General features: G+C 49.2%; 3 protein-coding genes across 5 annotated transcripts in view; all 3 read left to right on the top strand.

Moving 5' to 3' along the window:
• Positions 1–521: 521 nt before the first annotated feature.
• On the top strand, positions 522–9,145 carry LOC116216647 (uncharacterized). 2 transcript variants are annotated; one of them, XM_085224313.1, is made up of 7 exons: positions 535–610; positions 1,599–1,790; positions 1,877–1,975; positions 2,794–2,883; positions 3,562–3,740; positions 3,936–5,524; positions 9,111–9,145. In XM_085224313.1, the coding sequence occupies exons 2-6, from the start codon at positions 1,781–1,783 to the stop codon at positions 4,734–4,736; spliced, it is 1,179 nt and encodes a 392-aa protein (XP_085080439.1). In that variant the 5' UTR covers positions 535–610; positions 1,599–1,780; the 3' UTR covers positions 4,737–5,524; positions 9,111–9,145. The 2 variants fall into 2 exon arrangements, with proteins under 2 accessions (XP_031409297.1, XP_085080439.1); XM_031553437.2 differs by lacking the exon at positions 1,599–1,790 and having other exon boundaries at positions 522–610; positions 9,111–9,140.
• TNNI2 (troponin I2, fast skeletal type) lies at positions 7,448–11,842 on the top strand. 2 transcript variants are annotated; one of them, XM_085224317.1, is made up of 7 exons: positions 7,448–7,515; positions 9,111–9,140; positions 9,930–9,971; positions 10,288–10,416; positions 10,827–10,916; positions 11,038–11,214; positions 11,542–11,842. In XM_085224317.1, exons 4-7 carry the CDS (start codon positions 10,294–10,296, stop codon positions 11,638–11,640), a joined length of 489 nt encoding a protein of 162 aa, XP_085080443.1. In that variant the 5' UTR covers positions 7,448–7,515; positions 9,111–9,140; positions 9,930–9,971; positions 10,288–10,293; the 3' UTR covers positions 11,641–11,842. The 2 variants fall into 2 exon arrangements, with proteins under 2 accessions (XP_085080443.1, XP_085080442.1); XM_085224316.1 differs by lacking the exons at positions 7,448–7,515; positions 9,111–9,140 and having other exon boundaries at positions 9,910–9,971.
• Positions 11,843–13,381: 1,539 nt separating this feature from the next.
• The window catches only part of LSP1 (lymphocyte specific protein 1), a 39,548-nt gene continuing 34,378 nt past the window's right edge, over positions 13,382–18,551 (top strand). The window contains exon 1 of the mRNA XM_085224314.1: positions 13,382–13,544. Coding sequence (XP_085080440.1) covers positions 13,465–13,544 — 80 coding nt within the window. The 5' untranslated portion in view covers positions 13,382–13,464. The remainder of the gene's footprint in view (positions 13,545–18,551) is intronic.

Here is an 18,551-nt window from a genome sequence, read left to right as displayed (position 1 = left end):
CCAGCTCAGATTTTTTGGCTAGTCTCACAATTTTTGAGCACTGGAGACTATCTAAGCTTCCCTCACAAGGAACAAGCCTGCCTGTTTTATAATGATGCTAGTTAATGAATATTTATCTCACCATTTTATTGTGAAACTTTGCCATGTGACGTGTTTCTTTTTTAAAACTTCTCAGCTCGAGGACTTGCAGGATCTTATGCCAATTGCAGCTTTTTCTTTTAAGGAATATTTTTAATGTGGTTGCAGAGAGAGAAAGGGGAACAAAATACTCAGAGCAGGATGCCTTCTGGCTTGAAACCTGGAGGCAAAGCACAGTTTGCTTGTTTGCCTGGAAAAGCAGCGAGGGCTTGTGGGATGGGTGGGCTCGGAGCAAGGGGCAGGAGTGAAAGGCAGGAGTTGGGAAGTCAGTGCCCCCATATGGAGGGGAAGTGGAGGGCTGACTCCCCTCTGGGCCATGCTTAGCACCGAAACTACGTCTCCCAGGCTGCCCTGCTGCTGCTGCTCCCGGGAGGGGTGCCGGGGGGGGGGAGGGGAGGGGAGGGATGGGGGAGGTTGCATGGGGGGACGAGGGTCCCGGCCCTACAGTGCTGGCTGCGTGCCCCTGCCCACGGTAAAACCCGCCTAGGGGGGATGCTTTGGGGCAGGGTCCTGCGCGGTGTGGGGGTGGCTGCCCTGGGGAGGGGGAGAGGGAAGAGCGTGGGGTCCCGGTGGGAGTCGTTGTGCTGCAGCTGTGGGTGAGTGGGGAGAGGACTGCTGCGGGTGCGCCTGTTGGTTTCTCACACAGGCAAGGAGCCCCTTTCCGTCCCCCCTATTTCCAGATCCCCTTCTCTTTTTCCCATCCCTCGCCCCTTCCCCCATCGCCTTCCCTTCCGGGTGCCTCCATAACCGGGATGCTGCGCTCTCGGCGCCATGCGTGACTCGCACTTTGTACTTCGAGGGAAGTGGGCGTCTGGAGAAAGCGATTCGTGGATGTGTGATCCATAAAGATTTTGAGCTCAGATTCTAAGGGACAGATAGGCTGAGCCCTGTATGTGGTTTCTCTGAGGATGTATGTTCAAGGGAATTAAAAGACTGAGTGCTAGGACAACAAATTTTTATGGGTAAATAAAACTAACCTCTGTGCAGGTGCACTGATCTGGATTCTGTTAGCCGTCACCTTCTTGCCTAGTTACAGAAATACTGTTCAATTGCAGATAATGAACATTTAAAAAACAATTCTTACTTAAAAATAAAAATTCTACCCCCTGCCACTTCTTCTACCCCCATTCCTACCCTTTTTCTTATCTCTTGCCCTCTCCATTGCAGTCTAGCTGCTGCTGTTCCAGCCCTAGCAGGGTTTATGCAGAGGGCTATAAGAAAGTAGGGGACAGACTCTTTAGCAGGGTCTGTTGTGACAGGACAAGAGGGAATGGTTTCAAACCAAAAGAGGGGAGATTTAGAATGGGTATAAGCAAGAAGTTTTTCACAATAAGGACGGTGAGGCACTGGTGTGGGTTGCCCAGAGAGGTGGTGGGTGCCCCATCACTGGAGATGTTCAAGTTCAGGCAGGATGGGGCTCTGAGCATTTGATCTAGTGTAGGTGTCCCTGTTCATTGCAGGGGAGTTGGACCAGATGGCCTATAAGGGTCCCTTCCAGCACAAACAATTCCATCATTCAGTTTGCTTCTGGATCAGTCTCACGACATGGAGGTGTCTTCAGGACCCCTTTACTTTGGGATCACTTCCATATCTACAGGCTGGAGAAAACCTCCTTCCCCAAACAACCCATGACTGATAATGGATGCAAAGAGGTTGTTCCTGTTCCTGAAAAGCTCCTTTGGTTCTAACCTTGTAGTCCAACAGAAAAACCTAGACCTCTGATTTTTATATATCTCAGGCCTCAGAAGGATGGAACCATCAGAGAAGCAGCATGAGGATGCAGTGGCTTTCATGCTGCAGGGCAAAAAGTGCCCCCCAAAGAAGAATGGTGTCACAGGTGGGTGAGTGCCTGCATGCCAACAAGGGGGGGATTTCTTATCAAGCCATGCTAGTTTCACACAAAATGGGCACTCACTGGAGTTCAGTTTGAACAGATCTGACACCTTGAAGTTAATTGGGAACAACTGTTTTGAAATGAGGCCTCAAGCTGTAAAAAACAAAACAAAAACAAAACAAAATGAAAAGCAAACAAAGAAAAACCCAGGCCCATGTTTTATTTGAAATTCCGTGAATGGTATCTGGGAAGATGGTGGGTTTCCATACAAGTGTGAAGCTGAGTCAGGGCTCCATCATCCTGCCTGTAACTGTGGACATTGCAGACATCCCTGTCTGAGCCAGCTGGCTGGTGGCAACAAGCATGGGCACCTCAAGACATGAACCCTTCAGCATTTGTTTGGAATGAGGAAAACTGCACATTTTGATCCCCCTTCCCACTGCCTGAGGCGAGTATGGAGTTTACTGGCCCAGATGGAGACCCAGCCAATGCCTGAGCTTACCTGGACTGAGGAGTATTTTTCTCTTCACTTGCTTAAAATTCAGAGCACAGGAGCCACAATTTTGGCAGCCCGGTTAAAATACTTGGCCTTGATTTTACGAAAAGCCAGTGGGCAACTTTACTCTGGGTATGACAAAGGACAGGTTTGCATTTGCAAAGTCCAGAAGAAAATTCCTGAAGGTCTCTGTGCTGTGTTGCTATGATTGCACTCGTGCCAAACCACCTATGACTTTTGGATATGGGCAGTGTTCTTGAAAGGTGCTCACTGGGGCTGGGTGCTGGGTTGTACTCCAGTCTGAGATCATTTCTTCCCTTCCCAGGCTGGATTCTGAGGAACCTCCAGAAGACCTTTCAGAGGCCGACCTCCCTGCAGCTCTCTTCTCCCATGGCTTTTTCTCAGTGTTGCACAGGTAGGTGAGGCCATTGAATGTCTCCATGGCTGCCAATACAATGAGGTTTCTTGAGTTCTGTTTTTTTTCTGTTCTTTGTTTTTTGAGCCTTATGGTCACTTTTTTCTTCTTTTTTTTTTTTTTCTCCCTTAACACAGTATTCTCTGTGCTGCTTTGTTTTGGCACAGTCCACCTAAAAGACATTTTGAGAGCAGAGATGTGTTGAAATCGTACTCATTTAAGCACACGACTGTCTCAGTCTGTTCTTCAGACATGTTCTGGCTCTCATTCTGGTCTTCAGCAATGTGTGAAGTTGCCCAGATCCAGGAAGGACTGTGATCAGGTGTCAGGTCACTGCAGTAATTCTATCCCAAGGGAATGCTGGATGGATCACCTCCCAGGCACATCAGCTGCTCACGGCATCACTTCAGTGTTGGGCAGAGGTGTTAGCTGTTGGCTTTTCCAAGGGTAGGGACTAAGGTACATTCTGTGTTACGTGCCTGTGATGGAAGTGGGAGAAGTCCTTGTGAGAAGTGAGATCTGAGCTTAGGGCTCCTCACTCATGAGTACGACTTCTCATCAATGGAGGCTGAGGTTCAGGAAGTAGATGTTCCTGCTGCTCATGAAAGCACTCAAGTGTGTATGCCTATACTATATGTATAGTGTGTATGCCTATACTAACTTGTATTATTCCTACAGCCTCTTGTCCAAACCTGATAGTAAGTAGAAGTGAGGCCCATGAAGAGAAGCACGGGGATGTGGTATCTGTTGCCCTTCAGCGTGGTGGGACTCGCTGCTCCTTATTGCCAGCATCAGCAGGAGATGGCTGCTCCGACAACACAGCACTCCGGGGCTGGTGGAGCAGTCTGCAGGTCCAGGTGAACACTTAAAGTGTATTTGTGCTTCCATCCATGGGAATGGGCTGGGTGTCTGGGATGATGATGTGCAAGGCCTTTGGAGTCTCTATTATCTACTGATGCGTTGGAGTCTAAATGCCAGCTCATGTCTCCTTGCCCCCTTGCAGCTGGAGAAATGAGTTTCTGCTGACTCACCCATCCTTTCCTGTTTTGCAGATGGCATCCTGTTCCTGTGCCTTCAGACCCAGTCTCACATCTCCTTCTCCTCTGCCTTGTTCGGCAGGCTCCCCTTCCAAGGCCAAGCTCTCCAGCCTCTTCTCCCTCTTCTCACCACCATCGCGAATCTCTGAGCCTGATTACAGCTCTCTGCCTTGTGCTGGCTCCAAGAAGTCTAGCAGAGGGAGCTGGAAGAAGAGCTCTCATTGTGAAGAGCCCCCTGGTCCCAAATTAGAAGAATCTGCACATTTCCCCTTCACAGGACCCATAATTGCTCAGATAACTGACTACATCTACTTGGGGAACCTCAATGCAGCCTACAGCGGCCGGGCGCTGTGCACAAATGGCATTGACAGCATCATTGACATGAGCAGCCTGCCCAGTGACCACAGCCTGAGCATCATCCCCTGCACCTGTGGGAGGGGAGGATTCAGGCACAACTGGTCACGCCTCAGGGTTGACATCCAGGCTTTCCTGCATGGAAATCTTCGTGAAATAAGACAGCCATGCTTCCTGGTCATCAACGAGTGCATTGAAGCCTTGATGGAGAAAGGGAAGCGTGTTCTCATTCACTGCAGGGATGGTTACTCCTTAGGCCCTACCTGTGTCATCCAATACCTGATGGTCAAGCACAGCATGAGATTGCTAGCAGCCTATGAGCTTGTGAGGGCACGGTACCTACTGAAAATCCAAGAGTGCCATCAGGACCTACTGGTGGGTTTGGAGATGTCCCTGCAGCCTGGTGGTGTCAATGTAGCATGCCTGAAGCACTCCCTGTCAAGAAAGATGGCATGGAGCTAAACAGGCATAGTGGCTGAAGAAGAAAAGCCAAAAGGAAAATAGCCTTAACTCCATCTCATGAGTAAATTAGATGATTGTCAGTGTGGGGTCTGTAGGACAGTGCTGACAAGATGCATAGGTGGTGGCCTTTCTTTGCAGTTCTTAGAGGCTGGTACTGGCAGAAGTATAGCATGGGAGCTCTTAGGGACACATTAGAGGGAAAGGGAAAAAGATTCATTTAAGCATAGGCTGAAGGTTCTTCAGGAAATCCCCTGTGCTCCAGGTTGAAGAAAACTTTTCTTGGGAACTTTTGTTCCTAAGGTGCAAGTACATATCACCTCCGTGTCAGGGGGTTAGAACTGCATGATCTTTTAAGGTCCCTAACCCTAACCCAAGCCATTTTATAATTCTATGTGCCTCAGTCTCATATTCTTTTTGGGAAAGAGGAACCAGCCACTGGATTGCTCAGTTGTTCTGTCTGAGCTTTTACTGTGAGCACAGTTGCTGTTGGGCTGCTGGGCTTGGTTTTTTGTTTTTTTTTTTTTTTTTTTTTTGCCAACAGTATCTTCCATGGAAATTAGACGTAGTCATCTGGTGTCATGTTGGACTAGTCACTGCATAGTCCCTGTCCACTTGGTGCTAGTAGGATGCCGAAGGGAAGAAAATCAGTGTAAAGGTGGGGAGATGGCTATGAGAGGCAGCTTGCATGGATCCATCAGCCCAGTGCTTCCATCATGTGGTGGTTCTCTGGAGGAACCTGGTCCAGAAGTGTCACACTTGAGTGTCTACAACACAGTGCAGAACCTCCTGTAAGTGCGAACCTTTGTTTCTGAGCAGCTTTGCAGGCTGGTGGAAGTGCTCTGAGATTGGTGGCCCATGTCCCCGGTGCATTGCTCTAGCATGAGGGGAGGGGAGCAAGGGATTGAGTCTAGTCATCTACTCCTTGGGAAAGGTACCCAAACTTGAACACTGTGTCCACTCTTGGTTCCCATGCAACGCTCGTGTTCGTGTTTCATGTTCACAGAGCTAAGACAGCTGATTGCTCCCAGTCTTCCCTGAAGGACTTGCCTGAAGTTTGCTTATGCTCTCCTTGGGTTTTTCTGCAAGGAACTCATTCATCTGTCACTCAAGCACCTGCATTACTTCACTTGGAAACCTCTGTTTCTCTTCATGTTAACTATTGCTTTGTGTTTTTTCATTTTTTTATTTTTCTTCCTGCTGCTCACTGGGTTTCTTCCTCATTCTAGGTCTAGGGCCCCTTTCTTTTTTTGGAGGACTGCTGCCCTGTGGTTTAACCTCTTTGCAAGGCAGCTCCAGGGAAATGTGTTTGCAGACTGAGAGGTTCAGCCCTTTGCTCACCCTATTACCACATCGCACCTCTAGGACTCCTGTATCTTACAGACAAATCTGCTAACCAACATTTGGTTCATGGGACTTTTCTTTATGTTCTTTCAACCCACTCTCTGCACTGACCTGAAGCAATGAAGTGAAAGGAGAGCTGCAATCTGGAGGACTCGGTGGTAGACAGCAGTGCATGTAGTTCTGTAGAGAGCTGGGGAAAATGACTGGAGAATCTTTGGAAAGGGTAATAAAGAGATGGTTTAACTTTAGAGCCAAATGTGGCCTATGGATTTGGTACTGAAGTAAAAGTGAAGTGGCTGAATTTCTCCTCAGTGGGTGGATGCTGCTCCTGGCTGCTGAGGGTGGCTGCTGTCTGTTTCTGAATGTACTTTAATCTCTATTTTTCTGAGAAACTGGCTTGAACTGGGAGAGGCAGGCAACTTAAGAGGATCTGCAGGGTGATACCTCTCATCTACAGGCTGTGAAGTGAAACCAAGAGTCCTGATGTAGCGGAGTTGTGATTTCACTACCCAAACCATCTAGCTCTCAACATTTCAGCGTGGCTAATCCTGAGCAGACCCAGCCTTGCCCAAACAGGTCACCAGTTCCCATCTCGAGCTTAGTTTTTTTTTACAGTATCTGCTGTGCTGTGTGCATGATGCTACAGGAAGTTTGCAGCAGCATGTTTGCTGCTATCTGTAACATCCAAGAAAAAAATTTGTCGCAGCCACATCTGAATTAGCTTAAAACCCTTTGGCTGACAGGGGAGGGAGCGCCTGGGCTGTGGGAGGAGGACAAGAGCTGTTTGGGCTCTTGTCTCCATGGGATCCCCTACACACACACGCTACATCTGCTGTGGATAGGGCTGGTGAATATTTCCAGTGCCATTTCCATCCGCCTCTCGTTTTTGCCGTGGGTATGTGGGTCTGGGGTGCACCTCAGCAGCTTTGGGGTTGCTTCACTTGCTGGTAGCATGGGGCTACCCAGCAGCAGCTCCATAGCTTTGAGCGGTTTTGTTTTTTCTTAATAAAAACTTAACATCTAATGTTAAAATATTTTACGTGGGGAGAAGCTGCAAATATTTTCCTGTATGGTGACTGAGGTTAAAAGAAGATGCTAGCACTGAATGGCTTGCTCAGGGATGGCTCTCCTACATGCTGCTGATGGCTGAATGCTGGTGGGGTGATGCGTATGCTGCGGGTTCCTTCCAGCCAGCGCTCCCCAAGGGCAGAGCTGCTCCTCTCCTGCAGTGCTGCCTGGTCTGTCCCAGCCAAGGGAGGTGCATGGGGGCTCTTGCACACCATTGGTCTGAGAAGGTCTCCATGCCCTTAAAGAGAAGGTGGATTTTCTGCTGAGCCACCCGAGAAGCCCTTTTATACCTCCTTCCCGGCCAGCTGCTTGCGGCTTGCCAGTCAGTCCTGGCCGGCCAGCGGGGCTCTCTTTCCTTCTCCGGATTTGGGTGAGCCCTTATGCATGTCTCTTACTGACCAGCTTGCTCTTACTGGGGTGGCAGGGAGGCAGATTTGCTCACCTGAATGTTGGGGAGGTAAATGCTGGGTGAGATGAGCTGCTTGGAGAGATGGGGGTGCTGATAAATCCACCTCTGTCCTGTGCCGGTCAGAGGGTCTGTGCATCGGGAGCTCTCCCTCTGCCTTTCCCAGCTGCCTTCTTTCCCTTTGGTTTATCCTCACTTGGTTTTGCGCTCTGCTTTCATCTCCCTAACTGCTCCCCAGTAGGAAAAAGCATCCTCCACTGTAGCAACTTCAATTCTCCCCATTTGCACCCCTCCCTCTGCCTGCTGCGTGCAGCTCCTTCCTCCCCAGATTGCTCCTCAGCACCCGAGTTTCCGTAATTCAAAGGCTGGAGTCCCTGTTACTGACCATACCTTGCTATGGGGCTGATCTGGCATTGCTCCCCCATGCCCTTTGCGCTTTCAGTGTGGGTACGCAGATATGGGAATGCCAGCAAAAATAGCTCCTGCTCCTTATCCACCTGTGGTGACTTTTGCCTCGCGCCGCACCAACCTCCCTGAGTCATGGGGCCTGGCTGCATCTGAGGAGACAGCTGCAGCTCCTTGTGCAGCTCCCCAGCCATTTTTAGAAGCACTTTTCCTCCCCCCGCTCTTCCCAGCAATGTGTTGTGCCCGCACATTTTCCAGGATAAGGTTTCCTCGGGGAGCTTGGCCCTGCAGTCTTTACCTCCTCCTTGGCCAACGACCGCCGTTAACATTTTGCCTCCCAGGTCTGCAGATTGCTGTCTATTAGGGCGTTCACTTCTCTATAAAGGACTGGCTTCATTTGGGTTTGGCCAGTGCTCCTGCTGTACCCATCGGTGGGTATGAGCAGGAAACACTGCTCTGATAAGTAAAGCTGCATTTATGGGGAAGAATTGGCATCAAAAGGAACCTTTCCCTGAGAAATCTCTCCATGCTTTTGCCAACTCAGCAATAGCTTTCAGCACCGTGTTTCATTATCTGTGCTGAGCTTTCTCCCCTGCCCCATGCAACGTACACATGTGCTGGCAATCCTTGTCACCTATGGTCACTGCCTGGCTCTGTTCCCTATGCCAGAAGCTTCCCCAGTCTTTGGGATGATTCTTGACCATGACGGTGTCAGTGCAGTTCTCCTCCGTTGGTAGACAACAAGATAGAAGCCTAAAATATTTGTGTTGAGTTTGCTACAGGCCTTTAACGTGAGGACTGTATGAAAGAACAACAGATGTATAATAGCTTTTTTCCTCCTTCTTCATTGTGTAAAGTGGCATATTGTCGAGTCAAGGAAAAAACAAGCCTATAGGGAGCACTATCACAATCTCTCTTTTTCCAGCCACGTGCACTTGTCCCAGTGCACGTCTGGCTGTGAGCTGGCACATGTTTACCTTTCATCCACTGACTGCAGCTCAGTTTCCTCTGTGATGGAAATTTGAAGAAGTTGGGAAATACAAGCAAAGCTGTTGTTCCTCTTTTTGGTGTCTGGGGAATCTTGTTTTGTTCTTAAACCCAAGAAAACCAATGCTAGCATGAATAATTGTGAATTATTTTGGTTCTTGTTGCAGGTTCACAACCATCTAAAGCAAGATGTCTGAGTAAGTTCCCATTTTCTGTCTCCAGTATGTTGCTGGTGTTCAAACTTTTGTTCAGCTGCCAACTTTTACATACATACTCCTCTGCTTGTTTCCAATGAGGATGCTAACTGCCTTCTTCTCCCCTTTCTCTTCCTTCCCTTTCTCGCCCATCTGCTCTCCCTGCACAGTGAAGAGGTAAGTGTGTCCTGATGGGCTTTTCCCTTTCACAGAGCTCATAGCATTGATCCTCGCTTTGTAGTTCCTCTGTAGCAAAAGCAGTTGTAGAGTGGTGGGAGGAAAGAATGTCCCATGACCTGGCTTTCTGATGCCTTTTGGAGAAGAAGGGAAGGACGAGCAAAATCCCTTTTGAAGGGTCTTTTTTGGCACTTGGATGCTTTCCCCCTTTCCTGCTTCCCTAGCTGGCCACGAGATGGTGCTGGGAAGCGCTGCCCAAACAACTCGAGGGCCGCATCTCGTTTGTCAGCAGCGGGGATGCAAAAAATCCCACCTATGGTGCTGATATTCAATGGATGCACTGGGTGCCCACTAGCTCAGTGACCCAGGGAAGGCTAGGAAGGCACTCTGAGACAAGGTAGCACTTTTCAGAAGGAGAACAAGCCCTGGGCTTGGAGACCTCGAGGAATCTGAGCAAGATTCCTCTGGTTAATGGTGCATGATGTCTCTAAGCTAGACAAAGATGAAGCTGGTTTGGGGACCAAATGTGTGACAAGCTGTGGGATTGTGTAGGCAAGAGGAAAAGATGAAGGAATGCATCATAACTTACCTTGTTCTCATTTTTCCCTGCTGCAGAAAAAGAGGAGGGCAGCCACTGCCCGGCGGCAGCACCTGAAGGTACGTGGCACTGCTGGGGCTGGGCAAGGTATGTCCCAACCATCCCATCTCTCATCCAGCCATTGACACTCTCCTGTCTGGGAAAGGCCATGATGCACAATGTGGAGTTTCCCATACCCCTTTCTGCACCTTACCAGGTCGCACAGCAAGACTCTGGTGTGGGGGGAGGCTGGGGTCAGCATCATCCTGAGTTTCCCAGAAGTCCCCATGAATCCCCTTTGCTCAGAGATGCTGGTATTTTGGACATGGAGAGCTCCCATCCTGTTCTTCTCCTTTGCCCCAAACCCATGTTGATCTCCCTCCTGCTGCTTTCCAGAGTGCTATGCTCCAGCTTGCTGCCACTGAAATAGAGAAGGAAGCAGCTGCTAAAGAAGTGGAAAAACAAAACTATCTGGCAGAGCATTGCCCTCCTCTGTCCCTCCCAGGATCCATGCAGGAACTTCAGGTAAAGATTTCTTTCTCCAGTTCAGAATGTATAGGGCTCCACCCCACAGACTGCTGCATTTAGATTGTCCTTCCCATCTTGGCCATTTCCCATCCCTGGGTGCCTTCCTTCACTGTGGAGGCAGAGACAGGGATTGGCATCTCTGGGATGTGTTGGGTGGTAGATGGCAGTACAAGGACACCAGGGCAGTATTTGTGTGAAGGTGGTTGCTCAAAGACCAGAAGCTGGGTTGCAAAATACCTTTCATCATCTGCAATTGGTTGGTATTGAGTGGTGGTTTGATCCTTTTTTAGCCTTTGAGATTAACAGAGAGATAGAGGGGTCTTTCAGAGACAGAGAAGGAAGTGGTCAGGAGAGAGGAATTGCATGGCGTGCTCTATTACTTAACATCTGTCTACTTTTCCTCCCAGGAACTGTGCAAAAAGCTTCATGCCAAGATAGATTCAGTGGATGAGGAAAGGTATGACACAGAGGTGAAGCTGCAGAAGACTAACAAGGAGGTGAGCATCCACTGGGGTGTCCGGCTCATCCTTCATTCCTCTCCATGCTGCTCACTGGTGCATGGTCTGTCTCACAAAACTCACGCTCTGCTCTTTCTGCCCACTTCTCTCTTCCCCACAGCTGGAGGACCTGAGCCAGAAGCTGTTTGACCTGAGGGGCAAGTTCAAGAGGCCACCCCTGCGCCGGGTGCGCATGTCTGCTGATGCCATGCTGCGTGCCCTGCTGGGATCCAAGCACAAGGTCAACATGGACCTCCGGGCCAACCTGAAGCAAGTCAAGAAGGAGGACACGGAGAAGGTACCACTTCCACTCCCATTAAGGCATAAGCTCCTGGCTTTTGGGAATGACATCTCCCTGCAGAATAGACTGGCAGAGCATGAGCTTATCTCAGTAATGTCCTTCCTGCCCCATGTTTCCTCCTCCAACTCCCATGCGGTTGTAAACACAGAGTCCAGCCCTGAAAGACATACAGCAGGGGTGGAACTGGGAGTCTCTAGCTAAGTTTTCCAGGAGAGGTGAAATGTTGAGCACTTGTGGTGAGGTTCCCGTGGGTGGATGGGCACTGTTTGGGTCAGTCGTTGCCCCATGGGTCCACCTCTTCATGCACACTTATCCCTTCTGCAGGAGAAGGACCTCCGTGATGTGGGTGACTGGAGGAAGAACATTGAGGAGAAATCTGGCATGGAGGGCAGGAAGAAGATGTTTGAGGCTGGCGAGTCCTAAGCACTGGTCTCTCCACTCTTGCCATTTCCACCCTCTTCCATCCCCTCCTGAGCATGGCCACGGCTGTGAGCATGGCCACCTCCCTGCCCTGAACCTCAACATGTCCTCACCATGCATTGAACCCACTGACTGGGTGCTGTTTCTCTGATTTTGTGAAGAGCTGCAGTCTGGAAGCAGCAGTGTAAATAAAGCTTTCATGGGAGAGGGGGATGTGGCCTGCCGTGGTGGGGCTGAGGGTGCTTAGGGCTGTGGGAACACACTGAGGACACCCATCTCCATTGGCGGGCTGCTTGACTTGATGGTCAGCAGCACAGGGAGTTCCCCCCCCTCCCTCTCTCTTGGCCTCCATCTTGTCATAGGGTAGAAAGGCCTCTCTTCTAAGCTGGAGATCCATTCTCTAACTCATAGCTCATGTCCCCCATTTCAGGAGCTTCCCTTCAGAAGCTACCAGGGCAGACAGAAGGGAGGGATGGAGACTGGGGGGTGGTGAGGAACCATCTTCCAGAGGAAGGAAACGGGTGAGATCATGCCACAGTGCTGTCGGCTGCTCTACCTCCTCCTGCTTCTGCTTCTTTTCTGAAGGAGGGGGGGTCTGTCGCTCAAGAGGTGGCTCCAATTTATCCTTGCATCAGAGTTTGTGCACGTGATGTTGTGCCGCGTTTCCTCTCCATGTCCTTCATCTGGCCCAGAGCAAGGAGCATCTTTCTTCCTTCTCTCTCTGGATTGAGACCTGCTGCAAAGGTCACAGTCTGAGCAGTCTCCAGAAGCTGTCCCCATCCAAACCACTTCCCTGGGCACCTTTCCTGGGCCAATAAGCTCTGCACCGTATCTTGAGGCACACAGCATCTCATGCAGCCCAGTTCTAGAGCTGGGGATAGACAGACCCCCTCTGCCGGGAGCTGAAGGGGTCTTACAGGGCTTTACTTCTTCTGTATATGAATAGGGTATTTGGGTTCTGCTTCCCTGTAGATAAAGATGAGTTCAAGCCCTGGGAAATTCCACTAGGCCGCCACGCTTGATGGCAGTGGTACCTGGCTCAAAGGGCAGCAGAAGATGAGGGGAAGGACTACTAAAATCATCTAGTCCGACCATCAACCCATCCCACCACGCCCCTAAGCCACATCACTCAGTGCAACACTTATCCTTTTCTTGAATACCTCCAGGGACAGTGACTCCCCCACCTCCCTGGGCAGCGTGTTCCAACACCTCGAGCAGGGAAGGAATGTTCTAGAACAAGATGTGAAGGGTGATAGCTGAAAGGTAGAAGCTTTCAGCCTGGTCATGGGGGGGGATACAGCCTATGCTGGCAGTGCACAACCACCATCTCCAGAACTGCAGGACATGTAAGGGGCAGCATATGCTGAGTGCCTGAAGAAGAGTGGGTTGTTATTTTGAGAGGTGTGTGACCAAGACTACCTTCGTGCGTGTGGTGATGGTGCCCAATTCACAGTAGGGTGCTGCAGCTTAAGGCTGCTGTATTATTACAAATTGGCCATGCCTGAACCATGAGTGACTCTGGAGAGTGATGGGCTGTCCTTCTTACTGCTGTCAGTGGGGGGGGGGGGATGACCATGCCCCTCGCTGTCCCTTCATCTTAGCTTAACACTTCCCACTTTCAAAGTTTCTGACAGGCAAAACCTTAAAGTAATCCAAACGGTTGTTAAAAAAAATAATAATTTGCATTCCCTCTGCTCCTCTCCCATCCCCCCCGAACCCTCAGCCCACAAAGTTTCCGGCACAGCTCACTTCTGCTGAGCGCAGGAAGAGCAAAGCAGCGGGGGCAGAACCCTCTTGCATCATCCTCTGTGCCAGCCAGGAGGGGATATGTCGGACTCTGAGGAATGCCAGGAGGGTGCAGGAGGCACAGAACAAGCGGGAGATGAATCCTACCAGGAGAGCGAGAGGTGAAGCTGGGGAGCCCAACATCCGTGAATCTGGGAGGATGGGGAGCCGGGTTTGTTGGTGGGAAGGAAGTCTGCGGGGCTGAAATGAAGAGGATCCATGGGACATAAAGGTGGCCAGATGCTTTTGGAGAGGCCTTCCAGATAGGGTGAGATTTAGGCTTCTCCTAGGTCCTATCTCCATTGAACTTCAAGGCCAATGGGATGTTGATCCAATGGAAAACCTGGCCTCCACCACATGTAAGGTCAGCGAGGGGTCTGGCTATGAGACTCAGAGCTGCCTTAGTGCTTTGCTATTGAAACCTAGCTTTAAGATGAGGTGGGGACAGACCCTGCTGTTCTCACTGTGTGCAGATGAGCGGAGTGCTTTTGCGAGAAGGAAATTGAAAGTGGGAGATTTGCCCAAGCCCCTCTTGCTTTTACCTGCTGTCTGCTATGGCTTGAGTGACCTTCGCTGGGCATGTCCTTGGAGGCATTCAAGGTCAGTCTGAACATGGTTCTGAGCAACCTGATGTAGCTGTAGGCATCCCTGTTCATTGCAGGGGAGTTGAACCAAATGATCTTTAAGGGTCCCTTCCAACTCAAATGATTCTATGACTTGTGACTGTGGGATGGGGGTGAGAGTATGCTTCTCTGAGAGTCTGATTTTTTTTTTTTTTTTTTTTTTTTTTTTTTGTGTTGACTATTCCTGTAAGCTGAATTAACTGGGACATTTTTCAGGCTGTCTGCTGCCTTTTGTCAGTTTACACATCTCTCTCTTCCCCTCATCTGCTTTTTTTGCTTTATTAACAGAGATTGTAAAATTCTTGCTCTGTTCACTCTACAATGGACAGCTTTTTATGGGGGTTAAAAGGGAAAAGAGTAGCAGCAAAGACCAAATTACAGCTGCCCCTAATAAGGGAGGCAGAGATAAGCTGGGCTGAAAATCACACAAAAGAATTCAGACCGGGACTCACTGGGTTTAGTCTGAGCATCCATGGAGCTTGGGGGGTTGCCTGGTTTTCTCCTCCAGCTTCAAAGCTCATATTAACATTTCTCCCAGAGACAGCACGCTTCACGTTGATAGAAAAACACCCCCTGAGTGACAATAAGAGGAGAAAGGTGTGTCATCTCCCATCACTAATGATTGCAGTGTTTTGGCTGACACCTGACAGCAATTAGCCTTGGCTGAAGCCTTGACTGGAAGCATCAAAAGGTGCAAAGCCTCAGTACGCTCAGCTGCCTGCAGAAATAAAGAGGGTTTGCTGCTGGGGGGAGTGGGGTGATGGTTCAGCATGGCATGTGTCATCTCAGGCAGAGCTCTGTGCACCCAGCAGGAGGATGGAACGGTTGTTGGGGTATCTGGGACAGCCAAGCCTTCAACTTGTGTTGTGTTGTCTCAGGTGGGGTCATGTAGCAGCATCAGCTGCGAAGGTAAGGCCAAGTTTATCCTTTCTCTGTTTCCTGCTGGAGTTTCCTGTAAATAAGGTAGGAAGTGGTCTGTTCTTTGAAAACAGTGAAATTTTATTAAACTTGCTGCAAAGTTGTGTTTGTGAGCGTTGATCAAAGGGTGGTGCAGACCTTTCTTTTCACTTAATTTAAATGAAAAAAAGCTAAATATGATGGGGGGAAAAAATAGAGAGCAAAGTAATGTTTGGTTTGGAAAAACGAGAATTGATATCCTTCCCGATTTTTGTAATGATTTCCTATGCAGTTCTGAACTTCTCCTGCTTTTGGTTGCAATTAAATGTTGCTAGGTTCTCATGATTTCCACTCCCAAAATGAAGGGAGGAAGTGTTTGTGTGCTGCTTGGGTCTACCTTTTCTCACCCTGAGGCTAGCTCCGCTTCCTGATCTCCTCACTTTAGGCAAAAGCTCTTTGCAAACTGGGGTTATGCTCTTCCGTGAGCTGCTATCACTCTATGGGAAGACTGAGCAGCGTGAACCTGATGCCTTGCAGGGCATCCCCCTGGAGCATGGCTCACAAGCAGGCTTTGATGTGGGGCTACAGGCTGTGAGATGCGAGATCACCTCCTAAATTCCCCTGCTTCCCTCTTGCTGGGTTTGCAGGAAGCCCTCAGCAGCCCATGTATGGTCAGCAGCAAGGGAAGGGTGATGCTGTGCCAGCAGCCTCAGGCTTTTCCTTGCCCCAGCTGTCTCAAATTCTCTGGATCATTGGAGGAGCCTCAAGAGCCCTTGCTAAGATGACTCTTGTTGCTAAGTATATCCATAGCTGTAAGCAGGTTGGCCAGGAAAACTGATATGGGGAAAGTCCTCAGCACGTTGAATTCCTTGGGGGAGGATGGCTGATCCCTGCTGGGGAGTAACTGGTCCAAGACAGGTCTGACCCAGACTTGGGTGCATTGGTGTGAAAAGGAGTAGAACAAACAAAGAAGGGCCAGCAGAGTTCAGCTGGAAAATTCCATGAAGCTGGGCAAGACTTCAGTATTTCCATATTGGATATAGGTGCTCTGGCTGGGTTGTTAGGGATAAAGAGCTGCCTCTAATTATAGGGACGTATCAGGTGCCTTTACTGCCCCTTTCTACTTTCAGGAAAGCTTGCTTCTGAGCCTAGTTTGCTATGTAAAGCTGTGGGTTTGGTGTACTAGTTAAGTAGGTGATTGCCCTGGAGGTCTTATTTGAAATTTTTAACTGCACAAGACTGTGCTGGCTGGAAGACTGTAGAAAAGTGGAAAAAAGGTGGGAGTTTATCCATCAGGTTGTTTTAAAACGTTCTGAGGTGAAATCTGGCTCTGAAGCCTGTGGGATTCCCTTCTCTGCGGATTATGGAGAGAGCTTATTGTGGAACTGAGTGTGAAGGCAAAGTGGGGGAAGGCTGGGTTGGGAGAGCTGGAGATCAAGAGAATGCCAGGAGGAGGCTTTGCCAAAACCCACTGTTGTGATGGGATGAGACTTCTGGCTGGCGGGACACCAAACCCCTCCGACATCCAGCCTTGCACCCATCATCCCTATCACCCTGTTTCCTTATCTCTATCCTGACAATTTCCTCCTAGGACTGAGCCTCTGAACTCACTGATGTGGTGCCTTGGCATCTTTTGAAACCAAATGCACAAGGAATGGGTTCTCATGGGGTGCCTCTGTTGTGTTTCCTCAATCCTTTCATGAAGAGAAACCCTGAGGCTGTGCTGCAATGAAAGCAAGCACAAGGATGTACTGTCTAATAGGGAATCTGAGGCCTTCACTGCTAGGAAGTCAGTTCCGTGTGGTGTGACTCCAGTGTGATGTGTACTAGAATAGCACTGGTATCATCTTGGTGAGTGCTCTTCAGTTGGCAGTCTATACCCATAGCACACAGTGCGAAGAGGAAGGGTTATCTTTACTGTAAGGTCAGGCAACCAAGGTTGGCATCTTTACGAAGGGAAAGAAATGCCTTAGCCATGGAATTTGTACTGTGCCAGTTAACAGGTATGGGTAATCCCTTACTGGGACACCTGACAGGGCTTGCATATCTCCAATGACACTTGAAACCTATGTTTAGGCAACAGAATTGCTCTGAGCTCCCTAAACTGCTGCTGAGATTTGAGTGGAGGTCTCCTGATTACTAGCAGGTGTTTCTCAACTCTCGTGCTCTCTGGGTACTCCATGGAGATGCAGTCACCAAAGGGTTAACCAGCCCTGCTTGGAGCCTGAGTGCTGCATTTTCCCTGCCAGTGTATTCCTCCTAACGCGCACCAGATGTGTGAGGAAGCTGCTGAAGTGTCTTAATCCCAGGTTTCGGCACTCAGAGTTGTCTTCTTCATGGGCAGGTCAGCAGAGGGATTCCTTGGGGCTTTGCGGGGTGGTGTGTGGGCAGGGCAGCTGGCAGCACCCAGGATTTTCCCTACTTCGAAGGAGCAGTGTGAGATGACTGTCCAGGGACTACATGGGCAAAGAGGAAAAACAGATGGGCACACCCCACTGAATTTATTAATGGATGGAAATAGAATCAGAGCTCTTCTATTACTGGTGTGATTGGTGACTGACTCACTTGCACCAGGGGGCTGAAAGATTGGAGCCGCATGGGAGCACCTGCTCTGAGATGTGCAAGGCTTGCTTCATTTGGAGTTGAATTTATTCAGATTTCTTATCACATGGAAGTATAGGCCCAAATGTTTTTGTTAGTGCAAATCAGCACCATCCCACTGTCTGCAATAAAGCTGTGCCAATTTGCATCAGCTGGAGGTCTTTGGTTCTTTCCCTTACAAGCTCATTTTGCAAGCAGATCCTTTGTGAGGGATTTTTTTCTGCATTAGCAAGCAGCCCCTCTCCTAGCTCTAGGTATCTGTTGCTTGCTTCTGTTAAATAGACAGTATGTGCAATTTGTTTTATCGAGTCCCTGCCAGATGGGATGGAAAATATGAACTCTTCCCCTGTGCATGCATGTGCCTTTTCTGCTCCAAAAGCAGTTTCCTTTCCAGAGAAATGTTGCTCTAGAGCCATTAGCATTTAAAAAAAAAAAAAGCTGAACTATTGACCTATTCTAAACAATCACAACCACCATCCATTTATGAAGTGCAAGTTCCCTCATCCCTAATAAAATTTATAACACTAATTGTTCCAATTATTGAAACACTCTCAAAATCAGTGCCTCTTTGCAGTTGACACTCGCCTCCATGTAACAGGAGTTGACAGCAGTGTGCTCCAAAGAAAGACTATTGGGATATTCAGTTTGCTCTCCCAAGCTCTGGTAGGGCTTCAGGTTGTGCCGGGGAAGTTCAGGTTGGATATTAGGAACAAATTTTTCTCCAAAAGAGTAGTTAGGAGCTGGAACAAGCTGCTCAGGGAGGTGGTTGAGTCACTGTCCCTGGAAGTGTTCAAGAAACATTTAGATGTTGTACTTAGGGACATGAATTAGTGGGGAAATATTGGTGGTAGGTGGATGGTTGGACTGGATGATCTTAGTTCTTGTCCAACCTTGGTGTTCCTATGATTTCTTGGAATGGTATTTGTCTCCCATTTCCTATTCCAGTGGACATGGTCCTTCATTCAGCTCCAGGTGCCCCTTGTGCCTACCTTGATCCATCGCTCTTGA

The sequence above is a fragment of the Meleagris gallopavo genome, chromosome 5, assembly GCF_905368555.1.
Source record: "Meleagris gallopavo chromosome 5, MGAL_WU_HG_1.1, whole genome shotgun sequence".
NCBI lineage: Eukaryota > Metazoa > Chordata > Aves > Galliformes > Phasianidae > Meleagris > Meleagris gallopavo.
The sequence above is the reverse complement of the archived record's forward strand: the minus strand, read 5'-3'. Positions and strand labels throughout refer to the sequence as shown.

What these genes read in the sequence shown, in the direction of transcription:
- LOC116216647 (XM_085224313.1), top strand. An exon ending in AAAGAAGAATGGTGTCACAG is followed by an intron (nt 1,976 to 2,793) that starts GTGGGTGAGTGC and finishes TTCCCTTCCCAG; the next exon opens with GCTGGATTCTGAGGAACCTC. An exon ending in TTTTTCTCAGTGTTGCACAG is followed by an intron (nt 2,884 to 3,561) that starts GTAGGTGAGGCC and finishes TTATTCCTACAG; the next exon opens with CCTCTTGTCCAAACCTGATA.
- TNNI2 (XM_085224317.1), top strand. Translation starts at nt 10,294, where the DNA reads ATGCTCCAGCTTGCTGCCACTGAAATAGAGAAGGAAGCAGCTGCTAAA. An exon ending in GATCCATGCAGGAACTTCAG is followed by an intron (nt 10,417 to 10,826) that starts GTAAAGATTTCT and finishes TTTTCCTCCCAG; the next exon opens with GAACTGTGCAAAAAGCTTCA. An exon ending in TGCAGAAGACTAACAAGGAG is followed by an intron (nt 10,917 to 11,037) that starts GTGAGCATCCAC and finishes TCTTCCCCACAG; the next exon opens with CTGGAGGACCTGAGCCAGAA.